Source organism: Phoxinus phoxinus (assembly GCF_949152265.1).
Source record: "Phoxinus phoxinus genome assembly, chromosome: 19".
Taxonomy (NCBI): Eukaryota; Metazoa; Chordata; class Actinopteri; order Cypriniformes; family Leuciscidae; genus Phoxinus; species Phoxinus phoxinus.
Genome location: NC_136894.1, coordinates 32,451,216 through 32,468,715, shown reverse-complemented (window position 1 = coordinate 32,468,715; position 17,500 = coordinate 32,451,216). Strand labels below are relative to the sequence as shown.

General features: G+C 38.6%; 1 protein-coding gene across 3 annotated transcripts; it reads left to right on the top strand.

Moving 5' to 3' along the window:
• Positions 1 to 6,352: 6,352 nt before the first annotated feature.
• Positions 6,353 to 14,285, top strand: tnfrsf11b (tumor necrosis factor receptor superfamily, member 11b). Of its 3 annotated transcripts, none has more exons than XM_079591396.1 (6): positions 6,353 to 6,391; positions 6,769 to 6,888; positions 9,949 to 10,036; positions 10,200 to 10,584; positions 11,812 to 11,991; positions 13,602 to 14,188. In XM_079591396.1, the coding sequence occupies exons 3-6, from the start codon at positions 10,007 to 10,009 to the stop codon at positions 13,850 to 13,852; spliced, it is 846 nt and encodes a 281-aa protein (XP_079447522.1). In that variant the 5' UTR covers positions 6,353 to 6,391; positions 6,769 to 6,888; positions 9,949 to 10,006; the 3' UTR covers positions 13,853 to 14,188. The 3 variants fall into 3 exon arrangements, with proteins under 3 accessions (XP_079447522.1, XP_079447521.1, XP_079447523.1); XM_079591397.1 differs by having other exon boundaries at positions 6,379 to 6,419; XM_079591395.1 differs by lacking the exon at positions 6,769 to 6,888 and having other exon boundaries at positions 13,602 to 14,285.
• Positions 14,286 to 17,500: the final 3,215 nt, after the last annotated feature.

Sequence of the window (17,500 nt, the reverse complement as noted above, 5' to 3'; positions counted from 1 at the left end):
GGAGAGTGCTGATACATTAGTGATTACTGATACATCCCCATAGTCAAGAACTGGTCAAACATTAACAGACACTAGTTTCTTCCTCACATTAAAGGAGAAGCATGACTTCTTAATAATAATACTAATACTGCTAATAATATAATAATACTGAGGTATTTGCACTCTGATAATGATGTATTCAGACTCCCCTGAGAGGTCCAAAGAGTGATGGAATTTTCTGAAGAACTTTTACAGTTGGAGAATAACATACATTCAGTTTTTTTTATCATTTACGAGCAACACAAAACCTATTTTGGATGATATCGAAAGCAGATTGTAAAACAGCCACAGATTGCTGCTTAGAAGAAGCTGAACAATAAGTGTAACACTTTAACTTTGCAACTAACTCTCATTAGAGTATTAGTAGACTGACTGCTTCATGTCTGCTAACTCTTCATTGTGATGGTCCTTCAACAGATATTCTACTGACTATAAATAACTTTGTAAGTACATGTCAACTTATTCTAACCCTAACCTACCAGTCTACTAATGCTCTACTAACACTAGAGGAGGTGCAACGTTACTCATAGTCAACAGACTGTGTTAAAGGGACCGTCAAAATAAAGTGAAACCAATAAGAGTATCATCTGCATAAAAATTAAACCTTGCATTATCAATATTAAAATCAAGATAATGTATATATATATATATGCTGAATAATAGCGGCCCCAACACAGATCCTTGAGGGACTCTACAGTGGATCTGACTGAAAACCTTCCACCTAAACACATTGGGTTCTTCCCTTTAAATAATATATTTAATAGCATCACGATCCACAGTGTCGAAGGCCTTTGATAAATCGGTAAAAAGACACGCAGTGAAGCAGACACGCAATATTATTGATCTGATGACGCAATGTTCCACTAGAAACAAACTTTGTTGTATTATTTTCATGTTATCACTGTAAAGCTGCTTTGATATTGTATTATTGATATTGATATTGTGATACTGTATTGTTAAAAGCGCTATATAAAGAAAGCTGACTTGACTTCTTGTCATGTAAGGACTCCAATAAAAGACTTTTAATGCAGCGGATGTTGCAGGAACGTGTCATGAAACTGCTTTGAGATTTTCAGATTAGTTCGTGGTTCAGTGATTCATCGTCCAGCTGTGATTCCTGTTTCCAGCGCTGACAGAGACGCTTCGCTTCTTCCATTACGGATCAGACGGGACGTCAGTGAGGCGTAATGGGCGGTAATGTGTTTGAGGCTTTTCTAAATATTGTGTTACACTTGCACTGTCATCATGTGGTTTGCGTTCTTAGCAGGAACATGTTATTATTGAGTTTATATATACACACATGCACAAAACAATCTTCTTCTTCTTCTTCTTTTTATTTCCTTGTCTAACTTGCTGTCATTGTACACTGTGAATATTGTTGGCTGCTTTTCTTCCTCCTTTTTAGTCTTTAAATGTCAATCAGCTTTATGTCTACAGTACAGATCGTTTCAAAGCAGGAAAATAACTGAATAATTGATGGAAACTTCATCAGATATGAGACAAACTCAGACTCAGGGGTGAAGCAGCTCTACAGAAGATGGAAGAGTCATTATACAGATCGACATCTGTTCTAATCTGATGCTGCTCAGTTATTATTGGTGCTCAATTATTAATAATGTTCTTATTATGTTGGAAACATGCAGTTCTGCTACTTCATCGTTCAAAAGAACAGCATTTGTTTTTAAATAGAATCTTTTATATCATTACTAATGTTTTTTCTGTTACTTTAGATCAATTTAATGCAACCTTGCTAAATAAAAGTATTAATTTATAAAAAATGTACAATGTTACTTACCCCAAATTTTTGAATGGTTTTATATAATGTTTTCCTCCAAAATATGAAGCAGCAAAACTGTTTTCAACACTGATAATAATCATAAATGTGTCTTGAGCATCAGATCATCATATTATACTGATTTCTGCAGGGTCATGTGACACTGAAGACTGGAGTAATGATGCTGAAAATTCAGCTTTGATCACAGGAATAAATTACACTTTACTGTATATTCACATAGAGAACATATGATTTACATTATAATTGTAAGAATGTATGCAGGTGAACCGAAGAAGAAAAACGTTCAAATAGGTTTAATTCCAACAGAAAGCAGGCGAACCTGAAGGGGGTTTATTCTGAGATCACACACACACACACACACACACACACACACACACACACACACACACACACACACACACACACACACAACCACACACACACAAACACACACACACCTGAAGGGGGTTTATTCTGAGATCACACACACACACACACACACACACACACAACCACACAAACACACACACACAAACACACACACACCTGAAGGGGGTTTATTCTGAGATCTCACACACACACACACACACACACACACACACAAACACACACACACCTGAAGGGGGTTTATTCTGAGATCTCACACACACACACACAAACACACACACACCTGAAGGGGGTTTATTCTGAGATCACACACACACACACACACACACACACCTGAAGGGGGTTTATTCTGACATCTCACACACACACACACACACACACACAAACACACACACACCTGAAGGGGGTTTATTCTGGCATCACACACACACACACACACACACACACACCTGAAGGGGGTTTATTCTGAGATAACGACCAGCTGGATGTACATTATCCCGCTTATTACACGGATACTTGCCATACATAAATAATTACCCACAAAATATTAATATGAGTTGAAATATTTGATTAGGTCTTTAAACGCGAAGTTGCTAGCGCAGCAAACTCAAACTAGACGGATATAATGATACGGTTCAGTCCTACCACTTATTACACAGCATTTCACCACATAAATAATCATGGAGATAAGAGATAACTGTTTTTAAATCGTTCCTGTTTGTATTTTATAATCCAACAGTGTACAAAACAATAGTCACAAAATGGCCGCCACTGCGTTCGTATGAAACAAGAGAGAGCGAGTCCACGATACTGGATGGCATAATTAAATAACGGTACACAAAATATTGATTTGACTGAGTTTTAATATTTTATTAGCTCACCAAAATCAAAACTTGGGTGAAGAAACCCTGTTCCTAGCGAGTGTGTAGCGCTGCTGACCTCAGTGACCCGGATGAGCCGGTGCTTCTGTTCTCAGCGGCTGTTATCTGCGGATTACAATCTCACAACGTTTTTGGGATTACCAAGCATTTCACAGAGCCGTGTAATAACTAATGATAACATCACGTTTCACATGCGCCGTCAGTGTTTTCAATAATTATATAGACGTCTAATTTCATACGAGATCATCATCTGTTAGGATTTCTGTGGTTTAACGGTGAAAAAATGTGGTTGTGTGAATTTTGTTCCGATGAAATTATGAGTCATTTAGTGTGTGAATCCCCACATAAACAGAAGTTGGTTTGTAGTATTTAGTGGATTATGTTGATTATGTACTTAAGCAGAACAAACCCAGCAAAGTGCATCAAGACTTGCTGTGTGTATTACTCTGATTATTCCTGGAAATCCAGTGCTGACAGAGAGCCCGCCGGTTTTCTAGAACTGTCATGCAGGCGTGTTTCTGTGGAATCATGGGATTGATCCTTCACGAATGAGTGGCTTTGATAAATGTGTGCATGTAAATGAAGTGTCCCATAACCTTTGTGTCTGCAGACTCACCGGTTGTCATTTGCACATGATTTGCATGAGATGCTTCGGCTGTCAGGTGACTCGTTTAAATTTCCAATCTGAGTTTTGACATGGTGTGATTTTATCCACGGCTGATTCATATGTTCATGATATGACTGCTAGATTTCACTCTAAAATCAACTAGTCAATCAGCTTTATTTCTCCAGCGCTTTATACAGTACAGTACTAATATGGTCATACTTCTTGGTTCTGGTAAGAACATTTTGGACCAGCTGTACAAACAGTTTGTTTATTAAGCGTGCATGGTAACCACCCATAATAGCATTATAATAATCTAGCCTTGAGGTCATGAACGCATTAACTAAATGTTCCGCATTTTTCATTGAAAGCATATGTCATAATTTAGATTCATTTTAAGATTGAAGAATGCAGTTTTACACGTGGCTTTCAAATGATTGGTATCAAAGAGCACACCCACACACACACCCACACACACACACCCAGGTTCCTAACTGACGTAGAAGACGTGTATGAAATGTGCTATATAAATAAACTTGCCTTGCCTAATTTTTTTTTTTTTTTTTTGATAAGCAAAACTTTTCTCTTTTGTGTGGACATTTTCCCCACCTGAGCAAAAACATTCTTTATACCTGACCTGTAGAAACTCAATGGTTTCAACATGCAGTTGTAACTTTTTTTTTTTTCAACATTGTATTTATTGATTTTACAAACATTTACATTAAAACAAGCACAGACAAATAAAAATAATATTTACACTAAAAATACAAATTAAATTAAATAAAAAAATTAAAATAAACAACAACATCTATACTACACAAATGTCGAGACAATGGTACATTAATATCATAATATGGTGAACGTGGTGAATGTTATACCTGGTTACACAGAAAATAAACTATTTGGTTCAGCTTCCTTCAAAAATTCTATAAAGGGGTTCCATAATTTGACATTTTTTCCAGGTTTTCCCTTAACAATATATGTGAGTTTCTCCAAAACCAAACAACCAGACAATTCCTGTAACCATTGTTTAAAAAAGAGGAATTTCTGTGTTTTTCCAATGACGAGCAACTAAGTTTTGTTTGTAATAAACAGAAGGTCAACATTTTCTTACCAGAGTTAGTTAAAGTGCAAGTTACAGGGAAAATATTAAATATACAAAGTTTAGGACATTTGGGGACATTCTGTTTCACCGCCAGTGACAAAAAGTTCAAAACCTTTTCCCAAAAAAGTTGAACTTGAGGGCACTTCCAAGCAATGGTATAAAGTTCCTATCTCTAGGTTGCATTTTATACATGTTGGGATTAAATTTATGAAGCAATTCTGGAGTTATGTATACTCTCATTATCCACTTGTACTGCAGAAGTTTAAACCTGGTATTAATTGTCTGGGTTTGGGCCTTTAAGCAGATACTCTGCCATTCATCTTCTGTTATATTCTCACTTATATCTTGACACCAAGCCAAGCGTTTTTTCTCCGTATTTCTTTACAGTTAGTGGAGATCAGTTTATAAAACAAGGAAACCTGCCTAGCACCATTAAGGTGGTTTAAAGTAGTTTTTATAAAGAGGACAGCTCTGGTAAGAGAAGAGAATTATGCTGTGTTTTATTGATAAAATTCCTAATTTAAAGATATTTAAAGAAATGTGTTTTAGGCAAATCAAACTTTTGTCTTAATTCCTGAAAACTAAGCATAGTTTCATTGCTAAATAAATCTGCCAACTTGTTCAAACCTTTTGATGCCCAGATTTGAAAACCACCATCATGTGTCCCGGGTGTAAACATAGTGTTTCCCCAAATAGGGGTAAATTGTGATAATTGTGGAATCTGTCCAATATGTTTCAAAACTTCATATCATACCACAATAGTATTTTTAACAAAGGTTTTATCTAGATTAATAAAGATTAATTTAGTTGTATAATTATAATTACTGGTAGCCAAATTATTTATGTCTGCGGTGATATTAGTACCAAGATATTTAAATTCTTCATAAGCATTTGTAAAGGGGGTCTGGAAGGGAGGTGTGAGACGTTCTTTTAACTTGAATGTGCCATTTCTATTTTATTTGACCTTTGTTACTTTTTTTTTGTTACTTATTTTTTTTAAACAAGCAGTTAATTAAGAAGTCACTAAATGAAGCACATTTAAGGTTACCTGAGAATTATAGAGTATTATAGAGTTATGGAGTAACCTGAGAACTGTACCAGTCTTTACCAATACATTCTATACAAATCACTTACAAAGTCTTGTGGAGGAGAGCTCAATTCTTTACAATAATATAATAATACAGTATCAAAGAAAATAAGCTTTTACACTGAGATGGTTTGGGAAAACTATAAAGTGTTTTTGTACATGCAATTATTGGTTAATACCCTCTTAAACCATCAAAGGTAATGTAACGTGTTGAAGACAGGAGGCGAAGCAGAGGATCTATACGCAGGGTATTTTAATGAAGTCACACATAAAACAGGGAACAAAGGAACAAAACCAGACCGATAAGAGACAACCATTACATGTACAACAACTGACAAGGTAACAAGTGAAACACAAGGGCTATAAATACACAGGCAAACAAGACTAACAAGATAACAAGGGGGCGTGGCTAATCAGAAACACCTGGGAACAATGATCAGACAATTAACAAGACACATGGCAAACAAGGAATCACATGACAGACAACAACAAGGAACAACCCGCACCGTGACAGGTAAACCCCCTTAAACCATCAAAGTTAAGTGATTGTTTATTCCTTTATGAATTTCCAATATTTTCTTTAGCAGGGGGAGCCCTAAACAATCCTCTAGTGAGATCAATTCTTTATTAGGCTTATAATAGAATAGAATGTTAGCATAATATGATATAAAAACTAATTGAAGTATTTAAAGTGATATAACATACCAGTTGAAATGCTTTAAAGCTACAATATAGCTTTTTTTCGCCGCTAGGGGTCGCTAGCCTCTCACAGTAACACAGGCGTAGGTTGATGACGCAGTGACGAGCTGAATGCTGGGACTTGCTGTCGAGCTGATGGATCTAATAATGTTAATGGATGAGTGAAAACATTCATGTTTTTTAACATTACAGTGGTGTGAAGCTGTCGCGATTGCTAATAATAGACAGATCACACGCGAGTCCCGCGGATATAAAGGAAAAAGGATTAATTCTACCGAACTACCCGTGACTGCTGAATTACTACTCGCACAGGTCAGTTTATTTGACGAATTAAACTTGTGAGGTAACGCAGCGCTGTTCACTTAGTCTAACGTTACACAAAACATATTAGTATTATATGAGCTATTTGGTCTGCAAACAAGACAGTATTTTTACCGCGACAGATTTGGCTCACTGCCGCTCACATCATTCTCTTTCTATGAAACTTACCAGTTTTCACTCTATAGGGAAATATTTCTCTCTTAAACTACAATCAAATGGATTTCGCGTCTGCTCTGCATTTTATTCTTTCTTAGCAGCTTAGAGGGAACATTGTTGGTAAGTATCGTCAGGTCGCAAAGAAATATAGAGCTGAACAGCAGCGGTCCTAGTACTGAGCCTTGTGGTACGCCATACTGAACTTGTGATCGATAAGACATCTCTTCATTTACTGCTACAAACTGATAACGGTCAGATAAGTGTGATTTAAACCATGCTAGTGCAATTCCACTAATGCCAACATAATGTTCGAGTCTATTTAAAAGGATGTTGTGGTCAATGGTGTCAAATGCAGCACTAAGATCCAGTAACACTAATAGAGAGACACAACCACGATCGGATGATAAGAGTAAATCATGTGTGACTCTAACGAGAGCTGTCTCGGTACTATGGTACGGTCTAAATCCGGACTGGAAATCCTCAGATATCATTTCTTTCAAGAAAGGAACACAGTTGTGAGGATACTGCTTTTTCTAATATCTTTGACAGAAAAGGCAGATTCGAGATCGCCCTGTAATTGGCTAGTTTTGTAGGATGAAGTTGCGTTTTTTTTTTTTATAAGAGGTTTAATCATATCCAGGCCAGCTGAAAAGTTTTCGGTACATAATGACAAAGATGAATTAATGATATGAAGAAGAGGATCTATGACATCTGGAAGCATCTCTGTCAGCAGCTTAGTCGGTATAGGGTCTAACATACACGTTGTTGATTTAGATGATTTGACGAGTTTGCAAAATTCTTCCTCTCCTATAGCAACAAATTAATATGATTTTCCCTCAGGGAGACTACAATGCTCTCGCTGATGCGATACTGTATTACACGGTTGCATAGTTATACTTTTCTCCATAATATTATCAATCTTGTAAGTAAAGAAGTTCATAAAGTCATTACTGCTGTGTTGCTTGGAAACTTCTGGGGTTGACGCTTTATTTCTTGTTAGTTTAGCCACTGTATCAAATAAATACCTAGGATTGTGTTGGTTTTCTTCTAAGAGAGATATAAAATAAGCAGATCTCAGCTTTAGGCCGTGCTGTATGCAATAATGCTGTCTTTCCATGAAATGCGATAAACCTCTCTTAAGGGACCGTGAGTGTTTGTTGTGCCACGGCGTTGGACTATATTCTTTAATCTTCTTTAAGCGCAGCAGAGCAACTGTGTTTAATGTATAAAATAAATTTTAATCAGAAAGATGTCAAAAAATATATATATATTTTAAATGCAACAGTTTAATGATGAACCTTAATAAAATCTAAATAAAAAACGTTGCATATGTGTTTTGTATCATATTTGATGCATCAGGTTTGTGTGGCTCATATAGTCTGATATAGTGAGAATACATACATGATCTCTTTTCTCATGATTTTTATAATAAATGATGATGTATAATCAAGTAAAGCTGCTTCAGTCTAGTTGAAATATTACTAACAATATCAAAGTTATTCTCTACATTTACTTGATAAGGAGTGTAAACTGGATCAGATGACTGTATATGGAGTGAATCTGCTTTATCAGTTCATGTTGATCATGTGAAGGTCAGTCTCTGTGTTTGTTACTGTAACTGTCATGAGGTTTGATTACTAATCACTCAAAAATGTTTGTGGAATCCCCTAACAATGAGGAAGACCTGAGGAGATGGAAATGATCCGCAGATGACTCACTGTTTTCACTCTTACATTCATTAAATAACAGTTATTAGAAGCGCTTTCAATGTTGAGTCATCGTGTGTAAATATGCAGAGATTCCAATCACGCTGCATGTGTGACGATGAATCAGCAAATCCCAATCATGACTGATAAAACAGGACAAAAATAACAATATTGTGGCATTTATATGATTGACAGCTTAGTATCATACGGAAATGTCAACTGGGTCATATTTCAAAAGCAGAGGAATGCTATTCATGACAAGTGCACTATGCGTCAGCGTTTTTAGTATCATTGAAACACTTATTCTAATATTCTGAGTTCTAAATCAAACGCAGATTATTGATATACAGTTCAGATGGTCTCGAAGCTTCACTGGGAAATAATGCTGCAAAATTAATGAAGTGCATGAGGTCAGTTTCAGACAATAGAGTCAATTCTCAGATCAATTATTAATTGATAACAACATTAATATTCATGCCTTTAAGTGCACTAATTAAATAAATGACCTCATGATTCTGTCACTGCTAGTTTAATTGCTTCTGTTGTTCTCATTTGTAAATCGCTTTGGATAAAACCGTCTGCTAAATGAATAAATGTAAGTGTAAATGTAAATATGTAAATGATGGTTTGTGGTTTTCTTAAGGAAAAAATATTAATTTATTAAATTAATTCAACCTTTGACAGTGGTTTAGTTTTGATTCTGTTTGATGAATATCGGAAATTTCGCGGGTTTTTATCTCTGTAAACAGCGTGAATTGATCGATAATAACGAGATCTTCATCATTATGATGAATACATCATTTCTGAATGTTCTCTGAAAAATGTCCAGTTTTTAAACGTTTTAAAAGCGTTTCTTCTTGGTTATGTGAATGTTAATGAAACATTATGGAATGGAATGAGGTATTTATATAGCGCTTTCTGGCTGAGGAAACATTACATTGTATCATTCTTCAAATGATGTTCTCTGAACGTTCTGAAACAAGAAGTAGCCTAACATTTAAAAAACGTCAGACGAACATCCAACAAAAACATGTCAAACAACAGAAACGCTCCATGAACAGTGTAAATAATGTTCTCCTTTAATGTGAGTGTTGTGCTGGTGCTGGAGTTTCAGCACATCACGATATTCGTGAGCATCACCTTTATGGTATTCTCATCTGATGAGCTGCCTCTTCTTCATGTGATTCAGGGCGCGTGCGTGCGTGTGTGTGTGAGCTCTATATAAAGCGCGCGCATCGCGCTCATCAATGAAGTCCGGCAGGCAAGCGCGCGGGATGGTGAGTGACAGTTCATGCCTATTTGTATCACGCTTTTCACACGACACATTGTTTCAAAGCATCTTTACAGAACACGTTTGATTCATGATTATATGTTAGGAAGTGTTCTGTGATCAGTGTTGAGAGTAACGTCTCCTGCTTCACGGATGTCTCCTCTCTCCAGTTGTTGTTCTCACTGTTGGTTGTGCCGGTTCTGGCGGCTCTGTCGGCTCTGGCTGCGCATGATCGCTCGTACCAGCGCCGGGACCCGATGACCGGAGGCGCGCTCCTGTGCGACCGCTGCGCCCCGGGGTCCCGCATGCGCGCGCACTGTACGCGCTCCCAGCGGACCGAGTGTGTGGCGTGCGAGCCGGGTCTGTTCACCGAGTTCTGGAACTACATCCCGCACTGCCTGCTGTGCGACGCGTGCTCGGACCACCAGCGGGTCGCGCGCCCGTGCAACAGAACCGCGAACACGGTGTGTGAATGTGAGCCCGGATTCTACTGGGACCAGTACTTCTGCAAGAGACACACCGGGTGTAAACCGGGACACGGGGTCAAAACTGCAGGTGAGAGAAACTGCCGAAACACACTCACACACGTGTGTGTGTGTGTGTGTGTGTGTGTGTGTGTGTTATAGCCTATGAGTCATTTATATACGTTGTTAATAAGTTGTGTGCATATGTTATACATGAATTACTCAAAATGTTCTTAATATCACACATTTTATTATTGTATGACATATATATTATTAATATATTAATATATTATTTATATATGGGCTATATATAGGCCTATATATATATATATATATATATATATATATATATATATATATATATATATTACATTGATAATTAATTAGCGTCACTCGCTGTATTATAAACTCATGCTGCAGCATAACTGTGTTTTGACCTCAGCATTACAGTAAATTATAGTGTTATTATAGTGTTATTATAGTGTTATTATAGTGTTATTATAGTGTTATTATAGTGTTATTAAATGTACTTTCAGTGAAAATATAAAACTTTGCTGATTCACAGTTAATAACGAAACGCATCATCAGAGTCTGTTCACGGTTGCCATGCAACAGATACACTCACACCTAAACAAGAGTTGTGTGCTTGGCAACAGTAGAAGTTTGAATTCTATAATTATGATCATTATGATTTATGATTAAAAGAGACTAAGTGTCTGCACGTGTGGTGATGACCGCCGGTGACACACTGTCTGCGCACACAGTTATTCAGTCTGTGTGTGTGTGTTTGTGTGTGTCTGAAGGGGGTTATGTGATTGTGATGTATTGTGTGTGTGTGTGTGTGTGTGTGTGTGTGTGTCTGAAAGGGGTTATGTGATTGTGATGTATTGTGTGTGTGTGTGTGTGTGTGTGTGTGTGTGTGTGTGTGTGTGTGTGTGTGTGTCTGCGGGGGTTATGTGATTGTGATGTATCGTGTGTGTGTGTGTGTGTGTCTGAAGGGGGTTATGTGATTGTGATGTATTGTGTGTGTGTGTGTGTGTCTGCGGGGGTTATGTGATTGTGATGTATCGTGTGTGTGTGTGTGTGTGTCTGAAGGGGGTTATGTGATTGTGATGTATTGTGTGTGTGTGTGTGTGTCTGCGGGGGTTATGTGATTGTGATGTATTGTGTGTGTGTGTGTGTGTGTGTGTGTGTGTGTGTGTGTGTGTGTGTCTGCGGGGGTTATGTGATTGTGATGTATCGTGTGTGTGTGTGTGTGTGTGTGTGTGTCTGCGGGGGTTATGTGATTGTGATGTATCGTGTGTGTGTGTGTGTGCAGGGACGCCGCACAAAGACACGGTGTGTGAGGTCTGCGCAGACGGCTGGTTTGCTGACATCACTCGAGCGCATGCAGTGTGTGTCCCTCACAGTGTGTGTGATGCGGACCAGCACCAGATGCTGCCCGGGGCCCGATGGCACGACAGTGTGTGTGCGAGCTGCCGAACACTCGCAGAGAGAGGTACACACACTCACACTGATCACTTCAGAGTTTAGAAGAGCAGCTCTTCCTCAAGCCATCCTCGGCTTTCTTCTTACAGACAACACAATCAGAGTTATATTAATGAGAGTTATATTAAATATATTATATATAAATATATTATTATTATATTAAATGTCCTGCCTCTTCCAAGCTTTATAATGGATTTCAACCATCAGATTGAAGCTCATAAAAGTGCATCTGTCCTTCATTAAAGTGCTCCACAGGCTCTAGTGGGTTAATAAAGGCCTTCTGAAGCAAAATGATGAGTTTGTGTAAGAAAAATATTCATATTTAAACTCTATAAAGTAAAATAACTAGCTTTCGGCCAAACAAACATACAGATCCGACTTAAGTCTAAAGCACAACTTATGCGACTGTGACATCGGAAGTACCGTAAATATCAGCAGTATGAAGTGATGCACTTTTATGATGGACAGATGCACTTTTATGATGGACAGATGCACTTTTATGATGGACAGATGCACTTTTATGATGGACAGATGCACTTTTATGATGGATAGATGCACTTTTATGATGGATAGATGCACTTTTATGATGGATAGATGCACTTTTATGATGGACAGATGCACTTTTATGATGGACAGATGCACTTTTATGATGGATAGATGCACTTTTATGATGGACAGATGCACTTTTATGATGGATAGATGCACTTTTATGATGGACAGATGCACTTTTATGATGGACAGATGCACTTTTATGATGGACAGATGCACTTTTATGATGGACAGATGCACTTTTATGATGGACAGATGCACTTTTATGATGGATAGATGCACTTTTATGATGGACAGATGCACTTTTATGATGGACAGATGCACTTTTATGATGGACAGATGCACTTTTATGATGGATAGATGCACTTTTATGATGGACAGATGCACTTTTATGATGGATAGATGCACTTTTATGATGGACAGATGCACTTTTATGATGGACAGATGCACTTTTATGATGGACAGATGCACTTTTATGATGGACAGATGCACTTTTATGATGGATAGATGCACTTTTATGATGGATAGATGCACTTTTATGATGGATAGATGCACTTTTATGATGGACAGATGCACTTTTATGATGGACAGATGCACTTTTATGATGGACAGATGCACTTTTATGATGGATAGATGCACTTTTATGATGGACAGATGCACTTTTATGATGGATAGATGCACTTTTATGATGGACAGATGCACTTTTATGATGGACAGATGCACTTTTATGATGGACAGATGCACTTTTATGATGGACAGATGCACTTTTATGATGGACAGATGCACTTTTATGATGGACAGATGCACTTTTATGATGGATAGATGCACTTTTATGATGGACAGATGCACTTTTTTGTGCTTCAATATACCGATTGCAATCCACTGCCATGATAAAGCTCAGAAGCGTCAGGGTCAGGTTTTTTAATATAACTCTGATTGTTTGTCTGTAAGAAGAATGTCATATACACTAGGATGACTTCAGGGTGAGTAAATCATGGGCTAATTAAAATTTTTAGGTGAACTATCCCTTTAAATGTCATCCTAACATTCATGCGCTGGTTTTTCCTCCAGGTTGGGCGGCTTTATTCCAGCCGGTTCTGACCGGTCTGCACGTCCAGTACAAGACTCCCATCCATCGCCTGCAGCAGCAAGTGACCCGGCGCCTGCAGAAGAAGCTCCGCAAGAGAGGCGCCGGCGCGTCCTCCGAGCTGCTGAACCTGTCCCTGATCCGCGAGGACTCAGATCTGGGTTATTTAGCTCACAGAATTTCCCAGCAAGTCCGAAGTGTCCAGCAGCACTGCAGAAACTCGACAGCAGTGTGAGACGGACGCCTGATGTCTGTGTCCGGCTGTGTAAAGTCATCCACGAGCACTGTGTGTGACTCGGTTACATTAAAGATTTGGCTTCAGTTGTTACGAGCACGCTGGATGTGTGATGTGTGTTTGAGAACTTTATGAGGAATGTGTCCGGTCAATAAATTTCAAATAGACTGTTTCCAGTTTTTGAAGGAGACTCGACTGTTTTGTAAATATTAGATATGTTTATTTTTTTTATTGGTTTTACATTTAAACATTAATCTCTATTTATTATTTTATTTTTTTAACAAAAAAAACTGTATAATGCAAAACAGCTCCATTAAAAACAGTGAAAGTTTCTTGAGTTTCTTGTGGTTGTGAAATATATGAAATATTCCAGTGTTTTTCTTTGAATTACTGCTCTCATATGAACCTGAAACCAGTCTATGTGATAAGAGTGTGTATATATATATATAATTACGTAATGTCACAGATGTTCCACAGTGAAGTAGAGGTTCCGTTAGCAGTCGGTTACACTTTATTTGAAGGTGTCATTGTTACAGTGTAATTATATATTTAAGTCTTATTAAAATCTTACTTAACAACATGTACTTTCTATATGATTAGGGTTTAGTTGAGGGTTAGTTGCATGTAATTATGCATAATTTACTGTTATTACTATGGTACGTACATGTACATATGTAATAAGGACACTGTTAAATAGAAGTCTAAGGCCTGGGACACGCTAGACGGTTTTCACAGATATAAGGACAGTTTCAAACAGTTTTTAACGTTATAATCCTCTGCAGGCACACATGACACTAGACCACACACCTGCCGATTGTAGTAACGATTTCGTAGTGGCAATTCCACAGACAAGAGATCTCACAGAAACTCGAGTGATCATACATGACAGTCGTGGCTTATACACTTTGCAGCGTGAGCTTATTTCTAGCAGCAATCTGGCTAATGCTAATGCTGATGTTAGCTGATGTTAGACTCCACTTTCGGGACATGTTTGTGGCTGTCATATCTCAGCTATAAAACGAGCAGGTCCCAAGAGAAAAGTTGTTCAGGTTATGCTAGTTATGTTTTGACACAATCATAATTTGATCTGAATCACAAATCTCGTTTCGAGAGTTAAGTCTACCATGTTGATTACAGCCGCCTGTGATTCTACAGTTAATGATTTTCAGCATTTTAAATATAATCCAAAATATTTCTTAAAAGTTGTTCTGATCAAAAGACTTTGAAAATTACTTCACTTAGACACACTGACATCAATAATCAGCCTGTGAATCTCAACAATGGTGACAATAATAAAGCATGTTGCAGTGCATTCTGGGTGCCACCAATAAAAACTTATTCATGACTCCCATCATGCATTTCGGTATGAATAAATTATGATCTGAATTGTCTTATAAATTTCCTTTCCCTAATTGAATGTTCTGTTTGTCACCATTGTTGAGATTCATACACTGATTCTTGATGTCTGTGTGTGCCTAGTCTCGCGTAGCCAGACCTTCAGACTGACGGCTGAAGGTCTGGAATTCATAGCAGCTTTCTTTGGCCAAGGCCCGCCCATAAGGCCGTTTGACCGACATGTCAAACAACCAAATTACAGTTCGCTTCGTTCAGCGTCACATTTCGGGGCGTGGAAATGTCCCCACAACAACAGACCGGCGTGCAACAAGTCTCCACTAAGTGCCTGAAACAAAACTCCTGGACATCTCTTAAAGAGTCTATGCCGTGAACCTCGCATACTTTCTACGTTTAGCTGATCTTGATTAATGCTCATTGTCACTCATGTAAACACAACAGTTTTTCTTCCGCAATCACACGTCTGCGCATTGTTTCCCTGCGGACCGAAAATAAACGCGACACTCGCGCCCCCTGGAAATCCGATGAAATTCAACCAATCAGATGACGACTTCGACATTCCTGAAGCGTTTCCAGTTAAGTGTACCATATGCATCAGACGTTTAGCCAACGTTCCATGGGCGTGACGTCTGAGGCTGAGACTAGTGTGTGCCTAAAAGAAAGATTTTGTTTAATCAGAACAACTTTCTGTCACTGATGGAGTTTGAGTTCCTGCCACTGTCGCCTCTGACTTGCTTAGTTGGAGACACTAAATATTCAACAATATTATTGATCTGCTGCATTGACAGCATTATATGAGAACTGAGCTGAGCTGGATGATGACATCACGGTTTTCTACAGAGCGGCTGTATAGATAAATTAACTAAATTAATAACTTTTTTACAACAGAAATCAATCAACACTGAACTTACTTAAGTGGGACAATGACACTATTTTCTTCTAGAGCTGCTGTACAGCAGGAACAAACTCTGTTGCATTATCTTCCTGTTATCTCTGTGAAGCTGCTTTGAAACACTGTGAATTGTAAAAAGCGCTATTATAAATAAAGGTGACTTGACTTGACGCTAGGATCTGGGCAGGACCAGCCGTGATGAAGGAGACTGGAGGCTGTGGCGAGCAGGATGGGCCCGAGAGCCGTGAGGTGTGATTGATAATGAGCTTCAAGGGACCGGCGGTGTGATTGATAATGAGCTTCACGGGGCCGGCGGTGTGATTGATAATGAGCTTCACGGGGCCGGCGGTGTGATTGATAATGAGCTTCACGGGGCCGGCGGTGTGATTGATAATGAGCTTCACCTGCACCGGTCTCGTATCTCTCACGGAGGAGCTTCGGAAGCATTGAAGGAGGACAGTGAAGGGGGAGAGAGGACCAGGCCTGGACATTACGTTTTGTTTATGTGTGTCTTTTGACTTTCATTTTGTGTTTGTTTCTTTTATATGATTAAAGTTGTTGAACGTTCACCGGTTCCCACCTTCTTGCTTCCTTGTTTTATTGGCTTTGAGGAATTAGATCGACCTCACACAGCACATCTTTAGTGGTGGGAGTATTGGCAGGTCTCCACACCACACCAGTGAACTCCACTAAAACTGCCTCTGGGACGACGTCGGTACCGGCTCTCGCATCGGCTCCGGGACAAGGATGGCCTCGGGCATCAGAGAATACAGGAGCTCATCCAATCCATTCTTCTTCTTCTTCTTCTTCTTCTTCTTCTTCTTCTTCTTCTTCTTCTTCTTCTTCTTCTTCTATAGTCTAGTGTTGTTTCACGGGTTGGTTCCACAATGAAGCACGTAGAGGACTTTATTTAACTTTATTAAACTGAATAAATAAAGCACTCATGTGAAGCACAGGTGAAGTGCACAGGAGCATCACAAACAAACCCGTAACATCACAGACACCAGACACTGAACTGAACAGAGTAGAATAGTATAAAAAATAGTATAGAAATAATACTAAAGTTAGGTTTGGAACGGTTTTAGCAGCTTGAAGGCTTTACAGGCAGACACACACACACACACACACACAAACACACACACACACAGGTTGATGGTCAGTGTCATTAGTGTGACATTCAGATACTGTACTTCCTTTGTGCTCGCATGCAAACCCGGATGATGTATTCCTCTTCCATGTGAACGCCACTCGTTTGCATGTGGTCGCGATGAACGCATGCCTTTAAAGTTTTGTTGGGTTCCTTATCAGGAAGAGTCTGGTCTGGAAACTCTTCACACACTCCTGGTATGTCGTGTCGTGTTGAGGCAGGCGTGATGATGTCACCGTATCATGTTTCAAACCCC